This window comes from Phoca vitulina, unplaced genomic scaffold (assembly GCF_004348235.1).
Source record: "Phoca vitulina isolate PV1807 unplaced genomic scaffold, GSC_HSeal_1.0 scaffold13, whole genome shotgun sequence".
Lineage (NCBI taxonomy): Eukaryota > Metazoa > Chordata > Mammalia > Carnivora > Phocidae > Phoca > Phoca vitulina.
This window is the reverse complement of record NW_022589716.1, coordinates 41,534,735-41,550,929: the sequence shown is the minus strand read 5'-3', so window position 1 is coordinate 41,550,929 and position 16,195 is coordinate 41,534,735. Positions and strand designations below refer to the sequence as shown.

The 16,195-nt window shown below is 43.8% G+C and overlaps 1 protein-coding gene across 2 annotated transcripts in view; it reads left to right on the top strand.

Annotated features, from left to right (window-relative positions):
- TAMM41 (TAM41 mitochondrial translocator assembly and maintenance homolog) overlaps window positions 1-13,858 on the top strand; it is a 56,397-nt gene extending 42,539 nt beyond the window's left edge. The window contains exons 7-8 of one of the 2 annotated variants that reach the window (XR_004300399.1): window positions 6,680-6,861; window positions 13,773-13,858. Coding sequence is in view for 1 of the 2 variants with exons in the window: in XM_032411946.1 (XP_032267837.1) it covers window positions 6,680-6,756 (77 nt within the window). In the remaining variant the exon portion in view is untranslated. Of the gene's footprint in view, window positions 1-6,679; window positions 6,862-13,772 lie in introns of those variants that run through there. The other variant, XM_032411946.1, reaches the window with a different exon arrangement.
- Window positions 13,859-16,195: the final 2,337 nt, after the last annotated feature.

Below are 16,195 nucleotides of genomic sequence, written 5' to 3'. Positions count from 1 at the left end.
GCCTCTTTGCACTGTCATATTCAGATGGCATTCGCCCACCCATGAACCAGGTCTCCAGTTGGAGCAAACTAGCAACGAAAGGCCCCGAGTGGCTGGTTGACTGTTCCTCTTCCCTTTGACTTCACAGCAAGCTTCAGAACCTCTAAGCCTCTGCGTGTTGTTCCTTAGAAGTCCTCTCTTTGTGGTCATGGCTGGCATTCTGCTTGCTTTGCACAGGCAAAACCCTCCAAGTTCTACCTGTGTTCAGTTTTTCAGCTAGCTAGCTGATGCATCATGTGCAGGGTGGGAAAACCTGTGTATTTGATGGAGTTTGTATTCCTTGTAGCCATTCTCACCCCTCCCCTTTGCAACGTCCCACTCAGTGGGGGTGAAAAGGCAGGTTCAGTCTTCCCCCTTAGCTAGTGAATACCTTTAATACTCAAGTTCAATTCAGAGAGATCGCTAACCGAGGAGCTAAGCTTGGGGTCAGAAGACCTGGACTTGAGTTGTAGCTACTCATTTCTTCGCTCTGTAACCTTGGCATGTTAATTAGCCCTTCTTCCCTGAAATGGAGGAGATCCTAATACCCAGCCCGCTACGTGTTCCGAGAGTGTCCAGTATGTACCTAGTAGGTGCTTTATAAACTTGGGTGAGTCTAGATCTAAATATCACTCTATTCCTAGACAAGATAGAGGCCAGGCATCTATAACCAGCCCAGAGGATTGCCTTTTCTCATAAACTGTGTTGGATAACACAGTTGCCTGTTCTCATGTGGTCTGACTCTGTCTTTATTAGTTCCCTTGAAATCCCTTCCTCATCAGATACACCCATGTTCAAAGGTGAGTACAGAAATGCCTCCAAAGCCAAACACTGCTTTCCCCTTTTAGCCTAACTCACCAGCAGCTCAGGAGAAGTGAAAGGCCATTTAGTCTCCTGACACTTGCCTTCTCTTCTTTTCATGGTAGCAGCAAATGGCTTCACATCTCACATGGGTCACAGAAGACCAGCTAAGCAAAGTGTTGTATTCTGATCAGCAGTAGCCTTCACGTTACTAACCTGTCTGAGTCTTCTGGTACGGGAATAGGAGAGAGGAGGAGGATTTAGTGATAAGACTGAGAAGTAAGCGGAGCTGGCAAAGGGAGCCTGAAAAGCCAGGCAGAGGAATTCAGAGTTTATTTTGAGGGCAGAGGGAAGCCAAGGAAGGATTGTAGAAAGACCTTGATGGCTAGAGAGTAGAGAGCAGATGGAAGGGAGGTAACACTCTTGCTCAGGAAACTGATTAGCCATGGTTCAGCCAGTCAGGGGAGGAGTTAGGCAGCCTGAACTCAGGTCATTGCAGTACAGGCAGAGAGAAGAGACGCATGCAAAATTTAGAGGGCAAGTTACCTGTTCCAGATGGTTGGAGGGATATGGGTAGTGAAGGAGAGAGAGGAGTCAGAGAAAACTCCATGTCTGGCCTGGGAAGCACTGGACGGTGGTGCCATTCCCAGAGGTGGGGTGGTTGGGGAGGATGATGAGCTTAATTTCTGAAATCTTGCTTTATTTTTCCCCACCTGACTTTCTGGTCAGTCAGAACTGACTCTGGGGACAGATACCTGTTTACCTCTCTAGCTTCAAAGGATTCATCTGAATTAACAAGACGGGTTTAGTCTTGTTCCTAAAAAGTTTCTGGCATGCCTGAGGGTTTCCTTACCAGCCCTTTCCTGGAACACAAGAGAATGGATTGTCGATTATCTTCTGCTTCCAGTTTCTTATAACTAAAATACTTCTTCCATTTTTTAGTATCTACACATTAAATAAGAAGAGCACATAATAATAGTTAAGGATTTTTTTTTTTTTAGCGATTTGCTTATTATTTAACCTGAGAGTCCTTAAAATAAGTTTGTACTTCTGCTTCAAGAGGTTTTCTTTGTAGATAATATCTAACTGTGGTTGGAAAATAATTGGAAGAATGTTTGGGGGCTTACTGATTTTCCCTCCTAAATATCTGAAATGTGGAATTATGGGAAGGGAGAGATCTCTCACAACCTACTCGTATCTCTGCCTCACATTGTTTCCTGGAGAACCATGTCTGTCACTGGATCCATCTTATTTAAGGTCACACAGGGATTCATGGTCTTACATGTGTAGTAACTTTGCTGCGGGTCATGTGAAACAGGCTGGAACTCAACAGAAGTAAAACTTGAGGAGCCAGATATTGAAGTAGATTTCTATATGCTTCCAAAAAGACCTGACTTCAGATACTAGTCAAAACTCATAATGACCACTTCAGGTAGATAAGGATGTGTCTAAATACGCTGTTATCTAAAGAGATATTGCATCTTTATCCATTGGGGAAGGAGCAAAGACGATGATGATGGTTCTTAAAGTTTCTCTCTTAGCAGGCTGTCTTCCCTGAAGCCACATTCTAAATGCAGACTTCCTAAATCACCATCCTTTTCTATAGAAAGAGAGCAGAAACCAAAAGTAGGCTTAATGTAAGCCAAGTAGAATTCTGTGGATTGTAAACTCTGTGAGAGCAGAGACCATAACCTCAACATCTAGTTCAATGTCTTATATTATATGGATGCTCAATAAATATTGGTTCAGTATATTTCAGTGAGTAAATGAAAGGTTCTAGGTTTTCTGGCAGTAGGAAGAAATCTCCATTGATACAGAAAAGTGCACAAATCATAAATTTGGTGAATTTTCACCAAGTGAACACACTCGTGAACCTAGGACCCAGATGAAGAAATAGAACAGGACTGTCCCTCAGATGGTGTGCCAGTCATAGTCACTAGTTCTCCAGGGGTAACTACTCTCTGACTTCCAATGCCATGCTTCTGTTGTGCCCATTTTTGAACTTTAGATAAATATGTAGTCTCCCAGGTCTTTCATTCCTCTTTACATGAGTGAGATTTAACATGGTGTTTGGAGCAGTAATAGTTCATTTATCCTCATTGCACCAAGTCCATTGTATGATTATACCACAGTTTATCTACTCTATTGTTGATGGTTTCTTGGGTTGGTTCCAGTTTTGGGCCCTTACAGATAGTGCTGCTGTGAATGTTTTTGTACCTGTCCTTTGGTAAGCGAACATAGGCGTTTCTCTTAGGTGCATACTTAGGGGGTAGAATTACAGCATCATAGCGTATGTGAATGTTCCGCTTTGGTAATACTACCAAACAGTTGTCCACATTACACTCCCACTAGCTGAGCTCTTGGTGCGGCTCCTCCTCACTTGATGCTCCGTGTCTTTTTCATTTTAGGTACTCCGGTAGGTGAGTGGTGGTATCATATTGGAGTTTTAATTTACATTTTCCTGATGACTCATGAAGCTGGGCATTTGTTCACGCTTATTTGGATATCCTCTTTTGTGACGTGCCTATTCTAGTGCTTTGCTCATTTTTCTATTGAATTGTCTGCTTTTCTTACTGAATTCCTCATATAGTCTGGATACAGGTCCTTTGTCTGATAATATGTAATGCAAAAGTCTTCTGCATGGGGGGCTGTCATTTCACTCTCTTGATGTGTCTTTTGATGAAAAGACATACTTAATTTGACTCAATCCAGTTTGTGAATTTTGTCCTTTATGGGTAGCAGCCTCTGTGCCCTGTATTGGAAAGGTTGCCCACCACAACTTCATGGAGTTTTAGTTTTCCACCGGTGTTGCAATTAGAATATTAAGGCAGAAAGGATCCTTCATTCCAGTCTGTTGGTTCTTTTTTTTTTTTTTTTTAAAGATTTTTATTTATTTATTTGAGAGAGAGAGAATGAGAGAGAGCGAGTACATGAGAGGGGGGAGGGTCAGAGGGAGAAGCAGACTCCCTGCCAAGCAGGGAGCCCGATGCGGGACTCGATCCAGAGACTCCAGGATCATGACCTGAGCCGAAGGCAGTCGCTTAACCAACTGAGCCACCCAGGCGCCCGCAGTCTGTTGGTTCTTTACCTTCTGCAACTCCTGGCTCCCTGTGAAAACCCGACGAAAACTGTACCGTCGGCAACAGGAGTGCGCACATGCACGCACACAACATACTTTTCTGGTTTCCTCCTAACTTTCCTGCAGACCGATGTTGAAACCTGCCCACAACCTCTTGTCAGGGAACCCCAAACTAGTCCAGCCAGTCTTTTTACAGATGAGGAAGTCGAGGCCCAGAGAGGGTGCGTCATACTGTAAGTTTGTGGTCCAGTTGGGACTAGAATTCAGGTCTCTTGACTTCTATTCGAGTGCCCTTTCTTTCTTTCTTTCTTTCTTTCTTTCTTTCTTTCTTTCTTTCTTTTTTTAAGATTTTTACTTATTTTTTTTTTGTTTTTTTTTTTTAAGATTCTATTTATTTATTTGACAGAGAGACACAGTGAGAGAAGGAACACAGCAGCGGGAGTGGGAGAGGGAGAAGCAGGCCCCCCACCGAGCAGGGAGCCCGACGCGGGGCTCGATCCCAGGACCCTGGGATCACGACCTGAGCCGAAGGCAGACGCCCAGCGACTGAGCCACCCAGGCGCCCCAAGATTTTTACTTATTTGACAGAGAGATAGCATAAGTAGGCAGAGCGGCAGTCAGAGGGAGAGGGAGAAGCAGGCTCTCTGCTGAGCAGGGAGCCCAGTGCAGGGCTCGATCCCAGGACCCTGGGATCATGACCTGAGCTGAAGGCAGCCGCTTAACTGACTGAGCGACCCAGGCACCCCTCCAGTGCTCTTTCTAACACAATTACCTGCTGCAGTCTTTCTGAGAATCTCCGGCAGAGCCATCGAAAGGAGAGACTGTTTTTAATGAAGGGAGGTTCCTTTTTTTTTTTTTTTTTTAAAGATTTTATTTATTTGAGAGCGAGAGTGAAAGAGAAAGAGAGAGAGCACAAGCCAGGGGAGAGGCAGAGGCAGAGGGAGAGGGAGAAGCAGACTCCCCGCTGAGCAGGGAGCCCGATGCGGGGCTCGATCCCAGAACCCTGAGATCATGACCTGAGTCGAAGGCAGACACTTAACCCACTGAGCCACCCAGGCGCCCCAATGAAGGGAGGTTTCTATGCAGTAGCAGCAAAATATGGCTACATGGTGACACTCATGTACTTTAGATATTTACGTTAAATGTTAAGGTCCAGCATGTCTGTATGTCAGGTTTGTGAAGTTGAGCTGGGACTTAGCATGGCCGGTGCATCTTCCTCTAGCTGTGACTCAGTGCTCTGGGGTTGCTGTGTTGAATCTTACTGTATGCACCTACCTGTGTTCTGCTTAGTGTCTCGATTGGTTCTGGCTGGAATATTAAAAAGCACCTTACGTAAGACGTTTCCAGTCTCAATGCTCAAGTGGGTGAGGTTCACCAAAGTGGTTGCTCCAGGGAGAAAATTAAAAGAGGTAGAGGCAGGGAAAGGAGCTCTGAGTTTCTTGACTAGGCTAAGTCCGTTTGCAAACAGTAGGCAAGCTGGGCCAAAGTTTCTAGAAGTATTCACTAACAATTTTCCTGGTATGCAGACTTTTTACCTACCATTGCCTGCAGTAGTTTCTTCAAAGATTCTAAGTGGACTGGGCAGCTTGCAGGTAACAGGCTGGGGTATTTTCAAGAGACCACTCAGACCCCACTACTAGGAGTCTCCAGATTTAATGCTGTTACCTCATCCACAGTGCCTACCAGTGCTTAAAGCACACTGCCGCCGGTGTGCATTTCAGACTTGCAGCACAGACCACAGTTCCTATCTCATGGGGGAAAGACCGTTCAGATCTTTGGGCCACGCCCTGAAACACGGACTAAATGATCTCATCCTCAGCACAAAGGAAGTTGAGCCCATAATACCATCTGCAAATAGTATCCTATTAGACCGGACAGACAAATAGCATCCCATTATTCTACCCCATTTTACTTCTGTGCCATTAGCCCCCAGAGAGCCTCTTCTCCAGTTTCATCAGGTACTTGTGATTAAGTAGGTGGAGGGTGCTAGAAGGTCAAATATCTCAATGAGGTACATCTGTTCCGTCATTTCAAAAGCATTTACTGAGTACCTGCTGTGTGCTAGGGACTGTACTAGGTGATGGGGATCAGGGATGAATGGGACAAGCTCCTTGTCCTTGAGGAGCTCCCAGTCTAGGCAGAGGGACAGGTCAGTAAGCTGACAAGCACCACACAGTATGGTAAGTGCTGTAAGAGAAGTCAGCACAGGTGCTGTGGGACCAGAAGGAGCTGCGTCTGAATTGGCCTGGGGTGTCCAGGAAGGCCCTTCTATAGAAGGGATCTGAAAGGGGATGAAGAGGGTACCTGCAGAAAGTGATGGAACCGACATTCATTCTGGGCAGGCCGTGGCATACGCAGTGACACAGCAGCAGGGAGCTGGGGGTGGTTGGGATGCCGGCACAGAAAAGGAGCTGAGGAGACCCAGTGACATACAGAGTTTTGTCTTTGTTTTCCTTTCTCCTCTTTAAAAGAGCTACTCAAGTCGGAGGTTGATGATAGACTCGTAACTCGAAAGATTCACTTATCCCATTAACTCGGGTACCTTTGGCATCCGTGTCACTGTTGGAGTAGATGCCTAAATCAGAATCTCTTCCCCTTATGTTGATCATGGTGACCTTTAATCATCTTCGGCTCCCAGGGTCCCCTGCTACCCCACCCCAGTCAGCCCATTACTGCCCCACTCCCAAGACAGGTCTCTGGTCAGGATATCATGGAAGCTCTAGCTGAGTATGTAGTCAACAAGCACCAATTTTCTCACCATCTCTTCTTTTTGTCTTTTAGGTGTGAAGAAATCAGTGGTTTATAGTTCACTAAAGCTACACAAAATGTGGAAAGGATGGCTAAGGAAAACATCCTAATTTGGCTTGCTTTTATACGTGTTATGTATAGATTAATAAAGTGATCCTTTTTGACAGAACAGTATTTGTTACCTTGACCCACTGCTTGAATTTGAAGATACCTAGGTTTGTATAATATTTGATTTTGAAATGTATGTGTTAGACATTTATCTGGGGGACCCAAATACCTTTGAGGATGAGCAAATAAGTAGTTTCACAGGCATAGGTGGGAATCTGTGAAAGTACTTTTAGCTAGTGAAGGATTGAATAGAACAGGGAAAATGACCTAATGTTCATTCAAGGCCTACACACCAGGTGTGATACATGAACTGCTTCTTTTAATCCTTACACTACTTCTAACACATAGATATGAGCCCCACTTTTTTACAACCAAGGAAACTGAGGGTAAAGAAGTTAACTAACAGGCCCACTGGCCCACAGCCCCAAAACTAGTACATGGCTAAGCTGGGACTTGAATTCAAGTCTGTCCCACTCAAAAGACCAGTATCACATCCCACTTCAGGCCTTGCCTGCAAGATGTGAATAATTCTTTCCTGGTTTATCCAGATGATTTCTATGATTATTTTCAGTTATCACTGGCCATGGAGCTAAAGACACCTGCTATGGTTTCTTCTACACCATTTCTGTTCTGTGTCTTCTCAGATCAAGCGGGACAGTAGAAGATTCCTTCCTAGAATGAGCTACTTCTGGAGGGATGATGCATGATACATCAGAATTTATGGCAGACTTAGAGACCATTTATACTCCCTCACTTTACAGGTGGGATAAGTAAGGCCCAGAGAGGTGGTGACTTCCAAGGTCACATATATTTCTCGACAGCCTAGACTAAAACTTGCATCTCTACATCCTACTTAATCCCCCTTTCACTTCAGCCTGCTGTTCTACCCACCCAGCCTGTAGGTAAATTATAACAGGGCCTTGGATTTCAGTAGCTTTTACAAGATCTGGAAGAACAAAATCCCTCGGCTCAGTATTATTTTCAAAAATCACAGGACACCTCACCTAAATGTAACTCCTAACTCTAACTTGAGTTTTACCGTCCTCAGTCCCTTCTTGGATAACTAACCTACTCTAACAATTGGGCAGCAGATACAGGAAAGTCTTTCCCTGGAATTTCAGGTTACAGTGGGTTATGTAGAAATAGATCAGAGGTTATGGCAAGTGGAAAAGCCAGGAAAAGACTAAAGGCTCTCAGGGAGGAGAATTTATTTTATTTTTTTAAAAGATTTTATTTATTTATTTGACAGAGACACAACAAGAGAGGGAACACTAGCAGGGGGAGTGGGAGAGGGAGAAGTAGGCTCTCTGCTGAGCAAGGAACCCAGTGCGGGGCTCTATCCCTGGACCCTGGGATCATGATCTGAGCTGAAGGCCAATGCTTAATGACTGAGCCACCCAGGTGCCCCAGGGAGGAGAATTTAATTCAACTGATTAATTCAATATTGCCAAGCAATACTGGGTTGGAGGGAGATGGGATTGGCCAAGATGACCATACTTGTGATCCTGCCCTCAGTAAGCTTGCAGTACATCAAGTGGGGAGGACAGAATTTATCCTCATAATAGAAGATGAGAAGTGATCGTTGCATAAAGACAAGTTCATTAATTCATTCAGTCATTTAACAAATATTTAATAAATACTGCATGTCAGGAACTGAAGCCTAATGAATAAGACATTGTCCCAAATCTAAGGATCTTACAATGCAGTAAAGTAGTCAGGTAAGTAAATTGGGAATTATATTTATCTGATAAATGCTTAATTATAGGGGTAACTATAGGGTGCTGTGGAGATACCTAAAAGTAATGGCAAATACTGGTTGAGCCCTTACAGTGTCAGGCAGTATTCTAAGCACTTTCTATAGATTTATTCATTTAATCCTCACCACAGCCTTATGTAATAGGGACTCTTATTATTCCCTAATTTATGCCTGGGGAAACACAGGCACAGAGGAGTAAGGCCTTGCATACCATTTCAAAGCTGGTAGATGACAGCCAGGATTCAAAACTGGGCCATCAGTTTGCAGAGCCCTCCCTCTTAACCTCTTAGCTAAACTATCTTTCAATCACTTTGTCTTTGCCTGGTTTGAAGAGAAGGAGCAAGCGATGTCCAGCCCACTACTTTTTTTTTTTTTTTTTAAGATTTTATTTATTTACAGCCCACTACTTTAAGAACAAGTAGGAGTTACCCCGAGGAGAAGGAAGAGTATCCCAGGCCAGGGAAGTGCTTGTTCAAAAGCCCTGAATGAAGAGATCACAGTATGTTTAGTAAACTAAATCTAGCTCAAGATGAATAAAATGCCAGGCAGATGCTATAGAGGCTGGAGAAATGACAGAGGCCAGATCATAAAAGGTCTTACTGAAGTCTGTCAATGTATTAATCATTATCCCCAGAACAGTGGAGAGCCAATGAGGGATTTGGGCTGGAGAGTAGCAAAACTGGATTTGCATTTTATAAAAATCATTATGGTTGCAACATGAAGAATGGATTAAAAGAGGCAAGACTATGGGGTGCCTGGGTGGCTCAGTCAATTAAGCATCTCTTGATTTTGGCTCAGGTCATGATCTCAGGGTTGTGGGATTGAGCCTAGCGTCAGGCTCCATGCTCAGTGGGGAGTCTGTTAGAGATTCTCTCTCTCCCTCTGCCCCTCCCCCTGCTCACGCTCTAAATAAATAAGTAAAATCTTAAGAAAAAAAAAAAGGTGCCGAGGTTCTGGATGGGGCAACTGGGAGAATGGTGTGCTATTTCCCTTTTTTGGGAACCCTTACCTCCCACCATATACAAGTTGGGGATTCAGGAGGAGGGGCAGATTTCGGGTGGCTTGAAGACAGTGATAAATTTGGGTCTGGACATGCTGAATTTGGGATGTCTGTGGAAGATGTTCAGTAGACATCAGCTACACAGGTCAGAAGCTGGAAGTGTACTAAGAGTTGGCAGGTAGTAGATGGTGGGAGTGGTTGAGATTTCCCCAGGAAGTCTGTAGAGTATGAAGACAAGAGAGCCAAACTCACAACACTGGGAAACGCCAACATGAAAGGAGCAGGCAGAGAAAGCTAAGGGGTAGGAAGAGGTCAGAAGAAAACCAGGAGAGCAAGGTGTCAGGTCATACAGGAGATGGTGAGGAAGCATTAAATTGTATTACTGTTCCCCAGAAGAATCTCTTCTCCCTCCCTGCAGTTCCCCACCCTATGGGAGGACTAATTTTCCGCCCTCCAAGGACCTCAGGGTGGCCTTACGACTTTTCTTGGCCAATGAAGTGAGAATGGGAGTGACGTGTCCCTTCTGAGCCAAAACTGTTAAGAGCCAGCCCAGAGTTTCTCATGTCTCATGTTCCTTCCGCCACGGGACTGGCAGTGTTCCACATGGACGCTGCTCTCTCTCCGCACAGGTCCTCTTTCAGCGGGGAGGGTCAAAAAAGGTTTCGTGCAGTCAGTTGACTTCTTGAGTTTTGACAAGGGCACCGAGGCATAAATGAGGGAAAATGATTTTTTCCAACAAATGGTGCTGGGACAATTGGATAGCCACATCAAAAGAAAGAAATCGAACCCTTACCTCCCACCATATACAAAAATTCACTCAAATGGATCAAAGTGTAAATATAACAACTAAAACTATAAAACTCTTAGAAGAGAACATAAATGTTCATAACCTTGGATTAGTCAATGGCTTCTCAGACAAGACACCAAAAGCACAAGCAACAAAAGAAAAAAATAGATAAATGGGACTTCATCAAAATTTAAAACTTGGGTACTTCAAAGGACAACATCAAGAAGGTTAAAAGACAACCCACAGAAAAATGGGAGAAGATAATCACAAATCATATATTTGATAAGGCGCTTGTACCTAGAATAATAAAGACATTTACAATGCAATAGTAAAAACATAATTGACCATATTTTTAAATGGGCAAAAAATCTGTATACACATTCCTCCAAAAAGATACACAAACAGCCAATAAGCACACAAGAAGATGCTCAACATTAGCCATCAGGAAAATGCAAATTGAACCACAACAAGATACCACTTTATACCCACCAGGGTGCCTATTATCAGAAGACAGAAAATGCCAGGTATTGACAAAGATGTGGAGAAATGGGAACCCTCATATTGCTGCTTTCAGGAACGTAATAGCACAGCTGCTGTGGAAAACAGACTGGCAACTCCTCAAATGGTTAAACACAGACTTACCACATGATCCAATAATTCCACTCAGAGCTATATAGCCAAGAGAAATGAAAACATACCCGCACAAAAACATGCAAGAATATTCGTAGCACCACGATCCACAATAGCCAAGAAGTGCAAATAACCCAATATCCATCACTGATGAGTGGATAGATAAAATATGGTATATCCCACACAATGCAATATGATTCAGCCTTAAAAAAGAACGAAGTACTGACAACATGCTACAACATGGATGAACCTTGAAAACATTATGCTTAAGTGAAATAAGCCACACACGACATCTTGTAGGATTTCACTTATGTTAAGTGTCCAGAAGAAACAAATATATAGAGACAGAAAGTAGTTTAGTGGTTTACCCATGGCTGGAGGTGGGTAATGTGGACCTGGGAGTGACAGCTAAGGGATACAGGGTGTCTTCTTGGGTCTTTGAAAATGTTCTAAAAGTGATTTTGGTGACGGATGGTTGCACAACTCTGAATATACTGTGAACCATTGAACTGTGCTTAAATTCAATGGTTAAAGTACATTAAATGGTGAGTTGTATGGTATGTGAATGATATATCAATGCTTTAAAATGGAAGAAATGGGGACGCCTGGGTGGCTCAGTTGTTAAGTGTCTGCCTTCGGCTCAGGTCATGATCCCACGGTCCTGGGATCGAGCCCCACATCGGGCTCCCTGCTCGGCGGGAAGCCTGCTTCTCCCTCTGCCTGCCACTCCCCCTGGTCATGCTCACTCGCACTCTCTCTCTGACAAATAAATAAAATCTTAAAAAAATTTTTTTTTTAATTTAAAAATAAAATGGAAGAAACATTTCATGGAGGAGAGGGCGCTTGAGATGGTCTCAAAGGAATGTAAGGAATTAAGTGGAGAAAGCAAGTAAGAACTAGCACAAAGGCTGGAAAAGTAAGGAGGAGACAGAGTGGGGAGTAGGACTTTTTTTTTTTCTTTGCTTGAGAATTTAGGGTTTTGTTTAGTTTTTTTTTTTAAGATTTTATTTATTTGATAGCAAGAGAGGGAACACAAGCATGGGGAGTGGGAGAGGGAGAAGCAGGCTTCCTGCTGAGCAGGGAGCCCGATGCGGGACTTGATCCCAGGACCCTGGGATCATGACCTGAGCCGAAGGCAGATGCTTAACAACTGAGCCACCCAGGCGCCCCAAGAATTTAGGGTTTTGTTTGAGGGTCTCACACCAGAACTTCCTGTCATCTCTAAGCCAAGCTAGACTTGAGGACAAGGAGACAAATCAAAGAGTGTCATACTGTCTTTGTTTCCTCTCTAACACTATGCCAAAGAATACCTGGATATTAGCTACATTGCTTGCAGCTGTCTACTGGAAGACAGGATTCCTCAGCCTGTCCCAGGGCCCGTGCTGCTCCCAGAGAGGTTACTGGAAACTGCATTGAGAATCTATAAGCCTCACCACGTGAGGAAGCAGGGCTAGAGTGATGGGCCATGGTGACATCCAATCTTACCTCACGTATATATCAAGTGGCAGGTTTCTCTCTATTCTTTCACAGAAATTGGAGATACAAGTATGATTCCTAAAACTGGAGCAACTTGGGGGGCCTGGGTGGCTCAGTCGGTTAAGTGGTTATGTGTCTACCTTTGGCTGAAGTCATGATCCCAGAGTCCTGGGATCAACTCCCATGTCAGGTTCCCTGCTCAGCAGAGAGTCTGCTTCTCCCTCTCCCTCTGCCCCTCCTCCCCACTCGTGTTCTCTCTCTCTCTCTCTCTCTATCAAATTAAAATCAAAACAAAACAATAAAAAAAAAGCTGGAGCAACTTGTAAGAGGGAATTTGCAGTGATTACATATTTCCTCCTTTGGTGCAGTTCCATAGCCAATCATCTGACAAGAGGCCCACAGACTTTGGTGTCCTTTTGCAAGTATGACACACAAAAGCCTCAGTCTGTTAATACAGCTGCTGTCCTTGTGAAGGACAACCTAACACTGGGGATAGAGGTCTTAGGTGGATGCCCTGGGAAACAGGCTCTGAGAGGGGGTCTGCCTGGAGGAGGTGTATGGAAGCATGCTCTCAAGTGCAATACCTATAAGAACATGAGGGCAGCTGCAGGGTCAGGCAGAGGAACAAGCTGAGCTGGGAAGCTGCTGCAACAGGGGCTTCAGCCATTCCTCCAGGGTAGCTCTGGAGCTGGGTGGCCTTGCAGGGTGGTCCCAAATCGAGACGAGGCAGTCAGTCCTTCTTACCAAGGCAACAACTGGTTATTGGATGTGGGGCCTACCCTTGGCGAGGCAACTCCCTTTGGCCGGTGAAAGAGCCCACAGAAAGACTCAGCTGTGAGCCATCAGCCGTCAACAGTCCCAGCAGCTGGAGGAACGTTTGATGTGTTTCTGGAAGGAAATCTGAATGGTGCTGAAGTCAAAAGGGCCTTCCGGACCTTTTTCAGCTGGTAAAACCTCAGACCCCCCATGATATATATAGAAGAAACGTCCAAACATGAGACGTTTATATGTTAACACTTTTCTTGAGCACTTTTCTCCAAAAGTCTCACAGACGTCCTGCCCAATATGGTGGCCACCAGACACATGTAGTCACAGAGCCCTTGAAATACGACTGGTCCAAATTGAGGTGTGATGTAAGGATAGAATACACTTTTCCCAAAGACTTCGTATGGCAAAAAAGATGTGGAGTGTCTCAATAATTTTTTAATATTGATTGCATGTTGAAATAATTATTTGGAATACGTTGGCCCAATTATTAATTATGGCCCAACATTATTAGTGCTAATATTAATACTAATTTCACCTGTTCCTTTTTTTTTTTTAATGCGCTGCTAAACAATTGAAAATTAACATGTGCGGCTCCCATTAGAGGTCCACTGGGCAGCGCCATCACGCACGTTTCCTGACAGTCTGGATGCTGGTTTCTCTCTGCAGTGGGAAGAAGGCGGTTTCTCTCCTCATTGGATGGCTGGTAAGAACTCCATTCATTTCTTCCACTCACCCGTACCTTGCCTGGAGTAAACCCTCACAAAAGTTTGTTGAGGAAAATGACGAAGCAGGAACATCCCGTTGGGTTTCACTTCCCTCTTTCAGATGCTGCTACGTAATTTTGTTTGTCGGATTCTTATCTTCCCCGCAGATGGGAAAGAAGAAAAACGTGGCTGTGTCAAGGGTGTGTGAAAGGAGGAGGTTGTGATGTCATGCAAAGAAAGCAAGTGGGCCGAGATCCCACACTCAAAATGGTTACTATTCGAGCAGTCTTCATAGCCACAAGAGCTCTCTGAGCGCGTGTTCCAGGGCATTATCTAATTCAGTCCTCACAAAGTACGGCAAGATGATATTTTCATTTTCCTCATCTTACAGGAGGGGGAAACCCATCCCTCCAAACGCTGCCTGGCCCTGGGGGATTGGAGGTGTTGACCCTGTCCCTTGGCCAGTTGCATGTCTTTTATATTGAAAAACTGATTGGAACGAAATGAGTTGGGTTCCGATCTAGATCTTAGTTCAAGGACCAGGATGGAACTTTTTAAACAGATGCATTTACACGGTGATTTAAATACTTACTTCGACCTGACTTGATCCCTGGCATGGAAGATTCCATTTAGGTTTTTCTTCTGTAAGTACACTCGAGTTGTTTAACATAACCTTATTATGCATCTTTCCGAACTCAGAGTTAATTTTAAGGTTTCCTTTTTGGGAGGACCAGATGCTACAAATAATTTGTTTTTTCCAAATTCTGGAGCTATTCCAGAATATGAAGCTAATCGAAGCAGATAACTGTGAATTCACTGGGAGGTGACCCATTTCCAATTCTGCAGGTCAGGTGGGGGCAGATTTGAGGTCATCTTTTCACTATTTTTTAATTAGGAGTACAGTCAAGGCTAGCATAAATGTAACGATGTCGATGGTTTTATTTAACTAGAACAACAAACATATGTTTTCCAGATATTTTTATTCAAGACCAAAAAAGCAGAAGATTATTTTCCAATAAAAGAATGAGAATTTTAGAAATGTTTAACTCATTTATAAATGTAAAATACATTTTGTTTTAAAAATATGTACTAAGCAAGCTGTTTTCATCAGGTTGTCATGTGAACCTTAAACTATGTGATTATTCTACACATGATTACATATGTACATATGATTATGTAGCTAACACTCTTCTCAATTTCTCCTTCCTTTTTATTCACAGGACAGAAGAAAAAGCATCCCCACTTTCCAGTTCCCAAATATTTCCACATAGTATCAACTTACTGAAAGGAAATACATATTCTTTCTATGCTTATGGCTCTGAGAAGCTTAATTATTAACTCAGAAAGTGACCGTGTTGCTTAAAGGGAAAGATGTGGCCTCTGGGCGTAATCAGACCTGGGTTCAAATCCGAACCCTACTGCTTATTGGTTTTATCTTCAGCCCTCATTTATCTTCCAAGAAGTTGGGTTTCCTCTTCTGGCAAGTAGGGATAATGACTGCCTTGCAAGGGTTGGTGTAAGGCTCAGATTAACTAACTATGGTAGCATTTTATCCATCATAAAGCTTACATGCTTCTTCCCTGACGAATCCCAGTGATTAAGAGGAAGCGTGGTATAATGGCTCCAATTCTGAAGGACCACAGGGGAAAGAAGGTAACGCTGCCTAAGTATCTCCTGGTGTCCTGCACTTCACCTTAGTGCATCAAGTTCTCTATAATAACCCCTCCAGGTAGGTGGTAATAGTCCCATCTGCACTCTGCTCTTCTCACCGTACCTCTCAGATTTAAGCTCACATTTCCAATATGCCAAGTCCTCGGTGGGCTTGGGGATGACATTTATTCTAATGCTCAGTTTTCTTATCTGTAAAATGGCAGCAGTATTAATCCTGACATCACACAGTAGCACCTCAACCCCTTTTTAGAGTTAGATTAGCTCTGAATAAAAAAGTAAAAGCCCCAGGGGCGCCTGGGTGGCTCAGTCATTAAGCGGCTGCCTTCGGCTCAGGTCATGATCCCGGGGTCCTGGGATCGAGCCCCGCATCGGGCTCCCTGCTAAGCGGGAAGCCTGCTTCTCCCTCTCCCACTGCCTGCTTCTCTGTCTACTTGTGCTCTCTCTCTCTGTATCAAATAAATAAATAAAATCTTAAAAAAAAAAAAAGTAAAAGCTCCAATGGTTACCTTTAGGATTGAATGGGACAATGTGCATAGTAACACCTAGCTCACCGTGGGAGCTCAGTAAATAATCATGACATCCGGATCCGAATTAAGTTATCTCCGCTGGCATAGTGGAATGATTTTATTTTAAAACTCCTCAGCACACA